The sequence below is a fragment of the Salmo trutta genome, chromosome 5 (assembly GCF_901001165.1).
Source record: "Salmo trutta chromosome 5, fSalTru1.1, whole genome shotgun sequence".
Taxonomy (NCBI): domain Eukaryota; kingdom Metazoa; phylum Chordata; class Actinopteri; order Salmoniformes; family Salmonidae; genus Salmo; species Salmo trutta.
The window spans coordinates 46,876,911-46,886,009 of record NC_042961.1 but is presented as its reverse complement, the minus strand read 5'-3'; the positions used below and the strand labels follow the sequence as shown (position 1 = coordinate 46,886,009).

Sequence of the window (9,099 nt, the reverse complement as noted above, 5' to 3'; positions counted from 1 at the left end):
AATGACCAATTCCTAATTCAATGGTGATGCTCTCGTTGGTGGAAAGGCTGGGCGGGGTGGTTGGAAAGTCCCCTCTCATTTCCAACGTTTGTCTAAGTAACTGCCTCTTGTCCTCTCTGCCATTCCCTCGCAGACAATGGCTGTCTGCAAACGTAATGCATCCTCCTTCCTCAAAGGAGAGCATTGGAGGAGTGGATCCAAGGTCCCTCCCTCCCTCGGACCACATCCTCCAATGAGCTTTGATAGGAATTGAGGAAACAAGGACAACATTTGCTGAGTCAAGGTCACTTTCACAGTCAGAAAGCAAGACAACATCACTCAGATAAAAAAAACATGGCTTACTTTTTTTTTTACATTAACCTAATACAAACAGTTCTGTATGAATGAGGTTTGTGCAGTAGGCCTAATACATTATCAGAACGTATTGGCTATATGCCTGGCCTGCCAATATTGTTCTTCTCAGACCATATTATATTTCAAAACTCAAGCTTTGATAACTAAATAGATCAGTTGGTGTAGCACTTGCGATGCACAGCTGAACATAAATTGAAATAATTTGCAAATAATTAGCTTTTTTATTTTACTGGACTGATGGTACCTGCATCTGACAGTCATGGTGCTTTCAAGACAACTGGGAACTCTGGGGGGGAAAATGAAGTCAAATCATGACGTCGGTGATCTTCAAGTCGGAAACATGAACTCACTTATAAAACAGCAGCTCTTTGCTGTATTATTTGACAGTCTCTCTGTGGTCATGGTTTTAAAAGTTATTCAATCTTAAGCAGGCTCGTATCAAACTTTGCTGTGGCCGGCGTCGTGGAAGCTCTGTAGGGACGGTGATTTGAGCTATCCAATTGCCAGCACAGTAGGCGCACTGGATTTAGCCACAGATCTCCGGGTCTTCTGGGTAGGCAGAGTTTGTCTTTCAGACAAATCAAATGGTTCAAAATGGGAACACTTTGCTTACCACCTGCACAGGGCTTCTACCGCCAACAGCGCCATACAAATAAATAAAAAAAGAACCTCAAGCCTTTATCGTTGGCTTTTCTACAGAAATGTTTGGTGATTGAATAGGAATGCCTTGAAGATCGACCATTCGATCGACTGGTTGGTGACCACTGCTATAGTGGATAGTTTGAGTGCCACAGACGATGAGCTGATCAGGTCCTTCTGCCTGCCACAAGCCCATCACAGAGCAGGAAGTGGGGATGACAGAGGGTGGGAGAGTTTAGCAGGGGCCGCTGCCCCTTTGCCACAGGAAGTAGTATGCTGACACACATAGTGGATGGCAGTGTGCGCTCCGCATTAGAGCCGTGCCGGAAACAGGTGCCCGGGACTCCATTGTTCCTTCCTTCACCAACACCCAGATTCAGAGAACGGTTTGAGGAGCTCTTCGCTCCTCTGAGTCTTGCAGGTCTGAAGGGTGAGTTAATGAGAGGAAGGAAGTCTAGGGAGGAGGTGTGTGTGTGTGTGTGTGTGTGTGTGTGTGTGTGTGTGTGTGTGTGTGTGTGTGTGTGTGTGTGTGTGTGTGTGTGTGTGTGTGTGTGTGTGTGTGTGTGTGTGTGTGTGTGTGTGTGTGTGTGTGTGTGTGTGTGTGTGTGTGTGTGAGAGAGAGAGTGTGTGTGTATGTTAATATCAGTATGATAGGTAGAATACTGATTTCAGAATTCTATTGAATGATATCTGATTCTTTTCAGTTAAATATTATTTTCCTAACTGGTACAGGTACTTAGTCTTACACAAGCCATCTGCAGGGGGTATATTATTTAGGACTTTAACACATACAACAGAAAACATTTACAACTCATTTGTAGTTAAGGGCAATCAATTTAATTTAATTAGTATAAAACAGTCCTTGTCTTTGTCCAGCAAAAGAACACCGTACAATTTCAAATATCAATATCATCTCTCATCCATTTTTACAGTCGCATTATCTAGCTTTTATGCTCTGAGAGAAGATATTCCTTCATACACAAGAGACGGAAGTCCTTTGCCTGCTCGGACTCTGCACCGATGACAAGTTATAATCTGCCATTTTAAATAAAAAGCTTTAGAAAAATACAGAACGGATGTAATGGGCAAAACATCTTATCTTATATGACACCTGTCATATACATTAGACAAAGGCCCCAGGCCTTTGGTTTTAGTGTGTAAAAAATAAACATTAGTTAAAAAGCTATTTAAAGCTGACACAATCGGGGTAGTCTATTCACACGTTAGTGCTTGGGGCATTATTACCTTTGTTCTTACGGCATGATTACCCATCTCTATATTGTTATGCAATGACATCTTTGTGGCATTGCCATTTCAAATACTCAACGGGTCCCCAATGTGTCCCGGTCCCTAAAAATAGCTGTGGCACTTGAAAGTAAACAAAGCATTGGCACAGAACTTTCTTTCACTTGCTCTATTCAACTCTACAACTTACTATGACATTCTCTCCGTCACTCTAATAAAGTCAATTCCTCATCTCACGATTCCAACTATCCATGTCAAATGTATTTCTCTTCTAGCCACACTCCTTAGTCCTTCATCCTCCTTCTCTCCCTTCCCTTCCAGCTCTGTCTTTGTCTCACTCACTCACTCTCTACTCATAACCTCAAAACTCTCAACTTTTCAAAACACCTCCTGGGATACAAAAACATATCGTACTCCGCCCAGTAACTTTCGACAGCTCTCTTGACATGTTATCCACCTAACGCTTAAAGCGGCCTGAGGCAGCCTCCAGCTCAATACCTCAGAGGAGAGGCATTGTCATCCTATCTACATATCAGCTCCGATCTCTGTTGCCGGCTGCCTTTCCGCAAATCCTTTACAACATCATGGTTTGATTGGCTTACAACTAGTCATGTATATGTGTTTATAATGGCCCCTCTAGCCACTGAGTGAAACATACTTGAGCTCATGTTTTTGAGGGGCGAGGCTGAGCTCTCAATCAGGCAGGTTTGATGGGGCCAGGCAGTTTTGAATGGCATCCTATTCCTGTAGGCTCCATGAGCCTTTGTCAAAAGTAGTGCACTATATAGTGTACAGGGTTTGGTTGCATAAAACATTTTAAGTGTTTCCCTTAAGGCTTTACATTAAGAAATAATTGTCCCTTGCCTAAGGGAATTGTTTAAGGGCATTGCATAGAGCACCTAAAATATTTCCTTTTTACGGTAGTTTGAAGGCATGTATGGCAGACGGAGTATCTGGTTACCATGGGCATGGCCTGATTCACTGACTTAACCTCTAGTCAAAGAGGTCACTTTCATTTTGTGAGATATCAAAATGGAACTTCATTGCTTCAGAAGATAATAAACCTAGTTTCTTTTTACTTTTTTCTCAACTTGTTTATATTACTTCCTAGTATGTCAAGCTAGTTTACAGAGTAGCTATAGCTAACTAGCCAGCTAGCTTTGTAGCCATGGATTGTGCACCTTTCATTGTTTAGCTAAGTAGCTAGCTGGTTGATGTTTTCCTTTTGTAACCAGAGCAGATGAAAGTAACATTCACCTCCACAAATTCTGTTTACATTGATATCCAAACTGAATGAAGCAGTTAAGGGACCTCATGGGCACCATTAACTTTTTCACTTAATTTAAGGGAGAAATTCACCTTTAGAATGTTTTGTTCAACTGATTTAAAGTTAAGGAAACTTTAAGGGAACAGATAAGGGGAAAATTAACTTAAGGTGTTTTATGCAACCAGGCCCAGGGTGCCATTTGGGACACAGACATGGACCATAACAACACAGGAGAAACTAGGGTGGAAACAGATAAACAATCATGATTTGATTGACATAAATGTTGGGGTTATTCTTGGTATCTGTGGGGTTATGGTTAGGGGTTAAAGGTCAGGGGTCAAAGGGAGGACCTTCAACAGGCCTGCAGGATGGGCTGGTAGGGGTCGGTCAGGACCTTGTAGCGGATCTTGGTGTTGGTGATGGCGCCATGCTTCTGCCTCAGGTGGAGACGCAGCTGGCTCTTGTGGCGGAAGTGCAGGTCACACTTCTCACACTGGGAGAGATAGAGAGACAGAGATAAATCAAAACTCCAAACCGACAACCTGATTATTGGACAAAATTACCTGGAAGGATTCCTACTACCAAAGATTCATATTTCCAAGCTATACAGAAAATGCTCTGGCAAACAAACAAACAAACAGAAACCTGAAAATACCATCTAACCTGGAACTGAGTGAGTAATGTTTAGTCTGAAGCTTCTTTTAAGGTCAAGAAGAAAAATACATTACAATGATATATTTTATTTTATAAGGACTGAATGCTAAGTTAAGGCTACCAAGCTTGATAGGACAGAACGGATCTGACTGCAACTTCAATTAGCACTGAGATGTGAAGTGAGAGGTGTCAAAGTGTGTTAGCGATGGATGGAAACTCAGGATGTTAACATGTACAAGTCTGGAACAGTAATGGTACAAGGAAACCCCAAACAGTTTCAGCTGGACTTTCACATAATCAAAGAGATAGCTCAGCAGGTTAAGCTCTCTCTTGAGAAAGATGCCCCGAGCGTGTCAGACCAAACCTCTTCATTATACAACACCACAGACGAGCAACCCCATACGGAAAGTAAATCTCCCAGCACAGAGTACTACTCCCTTGTTGAAATGAAGGATACATTCACCCAGCTGGAGGTAAGACAGGTGGAGCTGGAACAGCAGGTGAACACACTCCAGTCAGCACAAAAAATAGTCGAGCTCAACAACACCCCCTCAACCAGACCCGGAGAGCTGGAGTTGGACAGAGACATATCTGTACTCTGGACTGTGGTGAGACAACATCAACAGGAGAGGATCAGAGTGCACTAGAGCACTAGAGGAAAGGATCAGAGTGCTGGAGGTGAGGGGGATGGCGTGTGACAGAGAACAACCCATTAGAGAGCTGGCCACCCCTGCAGAGAAACTAGCAGAACAGCCCACCTCAGCCCCTGACCAAAGTCTTGACACCACAGCAGAACAGTCCACCCCAGATACTGAGCATGGCCTTGACATCACAGCAAGACAGACAAATTAAGAACCCCAAGCCCAGGGGATCACACCCCCTCTGAGCACCCCCCGTCAGCCACCCTGATAGCCCTCCTGATACCCCCCCCCCCCCCACACACACACACACACCCACTGAGGACATACACATAACACAGATTGTACCCCTTATGGACTCGAACGGGAAATATATACAAGAAAATAAACTTTTCCCAAAACACACAGTGTCTAAACTCTGGTGTCCAAACACCCAGGACACCCTAGACCTTCTGTCTGAGGACGAACTAGGGTCACCCAGCTATATAATAATAATACACACAGGCACAAATGACCTGAGAGCACAGCAGGAAAGTGTGGCCACACCACTCAAGGGAACCCCCCCCCCCCCGAACCTACACATAGAGGACCCACGCCGAGAGGACCTACATCCAGACCACAGCAACACCAGCCACACCCCCACAACCAATCAACTCCCACCCAAGTCAACCATGCCCGCACCCCATTTAGGCCCCCTCAGATCAAACCTATGCCCCTCCTTCCCACCCCTTTGCCCCCCACACAACATGAAAGTCACACATACGCCCAGGCCATGAGCAGGCAAACAGGCCCAACCCCCACTCTTACACCAGCCCAAGCCAATGGCTGGTACCAGATGCTCAGCAGGCTCTGCTCACACTTACTGTTCTGAGGCCAAACCACACGACTAACAACAGTGGACACTTTATGGAACACAAAGCCTTCACTATCTCATCCTGGAATATCCAAGGCCTGAGGTCATTTGCCTTTGTCCTAAAGATCAGGAACCTGGACTTCATCAAAGAAATACAGACATTGTCATGCTACGAGAAACATGGTATAGAGGAGATGGACCCACTGGTTGCCCTCTAGGTTACAGAGAGCCACCAAACTACCAGATGTGAAACAGGGAAGAGACTCTATGCTAATTTGGTATGCTAATTTGGTAGAGAGCAGACCTCCCTCACTCTATTAAATTAATCAAAACAGGAACATTTTACATTTGGCTAGAAATTCAAAAGGAAATTATCTCAACAGAGAAAAATGTCCTCCTGTGTGTTACCTAAATCCCCCCACTAGAATCCCCATACTTTAATGAAGGCAGCTTCTCCATCCTGGAGGGAGAAATCAATAATTTCCAGGCCCAGGGACATGGACTAATCTGAGGTGACCTAAATGCCAGCACTGGACAATAACCTGACACCCTCAGCACACAGGGGGACAAACACCTACATGGAGGTGACAGCGTTCTCTCCCCCATATGCCCCCCTAGACACAACTATGACAACATAACCAACAAAAATGGGTCACAACTCCTGCAGCTCTGTCACACGCTGGGTATGTACATAGTCAAAGGTAGGCTTCGAGGGGACTCCTATGGTAGGTACACTTATAGCTTATCTCTTGGCAGTAGTACTGAAGACTACTTTATCACTGACCTCAACCCAGAGTCTCTCAGAGCGTTCACAGTCAGCCAACTGACACCCTGATCAGATCACAGCAAAATCACAGTCTACTTAAACAGAGCAATACTCAATAATGAGGCATCAAAGCCAAAGGAACTGAATAATATTAAGAAATGGTATAGATGGAAGGAAAGTAGTGTGGAAACCTACCAAAAAACTATTAGGCAACAACAAATTCAATCCCTTTTAGACAATTTCCTGGACAAAACGTTCCACTGTAATAGTGAAGGTGTAAACTTGGCAGTAGGAAACCTAAACAGTATATTTGACCTCTCAGCTTCCCTATCAAATCAAAAAATGTCAATGCAAATGGTTTGATGAAGAATGAAAAAACCTAAGAAAGAAATTTAGAAACCTACCCAACCAAAAACAGAGACCCAGAAAACCTGAGCCTACGCCTTCACTATGGTGAATCACTAAAACAATAAATTAATACACTACAGAAAAAGAAGGAACATCACGTCGGAAATCAGCTCAATGTAATTGAAGAATCAATAGACTCTAACCACTTATGGGAAAATTGGAAAACACTAAACAAACAACAACATGAGTTATCTGTCCAAAAGGACAATCTCCAATCTTTTTGTCCATATAACAAAGAACAAAGAGCAAAAACATTTACATGATCAAATACAAACCTTAAAATCAACTATTAAAGACTACCAGAACCCATTGGATTCTCTAATTACATTGAATGAACTACAGGGCAAAATACAAACCCTCCAACCCAAAAAGGCCTGTGGTGTTGATAGTATCCTCAATGAAATGATAAAATATACAGACCATAAATTCCAATTGGCTATACTTAAACTCTTTAACATCTTCCTTGGCTCTAGCATCTTCCCCAATATTTGTAACCAAGAACTGATCACCCCAATCCACGAAAGTGGAGAAAAATACTGAGCAAATTGGCTTTTTACCAAATTACCGTACGACAGACAACGTATTCATCCTGCACAACGTAATGACAAATAAAGAAACCACAACAAAGGCAAAGTCTTCTCATGCTTTGTTGATTTCAATTTGGCATGAGGGTCTGCTATACAAATTGATGGAAAGCGGTGTTGGGGGAAAAATATACGACATTATAAAATCCATGTACACAAACAACAAGTGTGCAGTTAAAATTGGCAAACAAAACACAAAATTCTTTCCACAGGGCCGTGGGGTGAGACAGGGATGCAGCTTAAGCCCCACCCTCTTCAACATATATATCAACGAATTGGCGAGGGCAGTAGAACTGTCTGCAGCACCCGGCCTCACCCTACTAGAATCTGAAGACAAATGTCTACTGTTTGCTGATGATCTGGCGCTTCAGTCCCCAACCAAGGAGGGCCTACAGCAGCACCTAGATCTTCTGCACAGATTCTGTCAGACCTGAGCCCTGACAGTACAAGACAAAAATAATGGTGTTCCAAAAAAGGTCCAGTTGCCAGGAACACAAATACAAATTCCATCTAGACACCGTTGCCCTAGAGCACACAAAAAAATGATACATACCTTGGCCTAAACATCAGTGCCACAGGTAACTTCCACAAAGCTGTGAACGATCTGAGAGACAAGGCAAGAAGGGCCTTCTACGCCATCAAAAGGAACATCAAATTTGACATACCAATTAGGATCTGGCTAAAAATACTTGAATCAGTTATAGAACCCATTGTCCTTTACGGTTGTGAGGTCTGGGGTCCACTCACAAACCAGGAATTCACAAGGTGGGACAAACACCAAATTGAGACTCTACATGCAGAATTATGCAAAAATATCCTCTGTGTACAATGTAAAACACCAAATAATACATGAGGAGCAGAATTAGGTGGAAAATTAGCTGCACTTCCTAACCTGCCAAATGTATGACCATATTAGAGACATAAAACACCAAATAATGCATGCAGAGCAGAATTAGGCCGATGCCCACTAATTATCAAAATCCAGAAAAGAGACGTTAAAGGAAGCGATTCCCAAACCTTCCATAACAAAGCCATCACCTACAGAGAGATGAGAAGAGAAGATTTCCCTAAGCTGGACTTGGGGCTCTGTTCACAAACACAAACAGACCCCACAGAGCTACGGGACAGCAACACAATTAGACCCAACCAAATAATGAAAAAACTAAAAGATAATTACTTAACACATTGGAAAGAATTAACAAAAAAACAGAGCAAACTACAATGCTATTTGGCCCTAAACAGAGAGTACACAGTGGCAAAATACCTGACTACTGTTACTGACCCAAACTTAAGGAAAGCTTTAACTATGTACAGACTCAGTGAGTATAGCCTTGTTATTGAGAAAGGCCACCGTAGGCAGACCTGGCTCTCAAGAGAAGACAGGCAATGTGCACACTGCCCACAAAATGAGGTGGAAAATGAGCTGCACTTCCTAACCTCCTACCAAATGTATGACCATATTAGAGACACATATTTCTCTCAGATTACACAGATCCACAAAGAATTTGAAAACAAAGCCAATTTTGATAAACTCCCATTTCTACTGGGTGAAATACCACAGTGTGCCACCACAGCAGCAATATATGTGACTTGTTGCCACAAGAAAAGGGCAACCAATGAAGAACAATCACCATTGTAAATACACCCCATATTTATGTTTATTTATTTTCCCTTTTGTACTTCAACTATTT

General features: G+C 43.0%; 1 protein-coding gene across 2 annotated transcripts in view; it reads right to left on the bottom strand.

Annotated features, from left to right (window-relative positions):
* Positions 1 to 1,807: 1,807 nt before the first annotated feature.
* The window catches only part of bcl6b (BCL6B transcription repressor), an 11,918-nt gene continuing 4,626 nt past the window's right edge, over positions 1,808 to 9,099 (bottom strand). For both annotated transcript variants that reach the window (XM_029753864.1, XM_029753863.1), the window contains exon 11: positions 1,808 to 3,998. In XM_029753864.1, the coding sequence (XP_029609724.1) occupies positions 3,858 to 3,998 (141 nt within the window). In that variant the 3' untranslated portion in view covers positions 1,808 to 3,857. The remainder of the gene's footprint in view (positions 3,999 to 9,099) is intronic.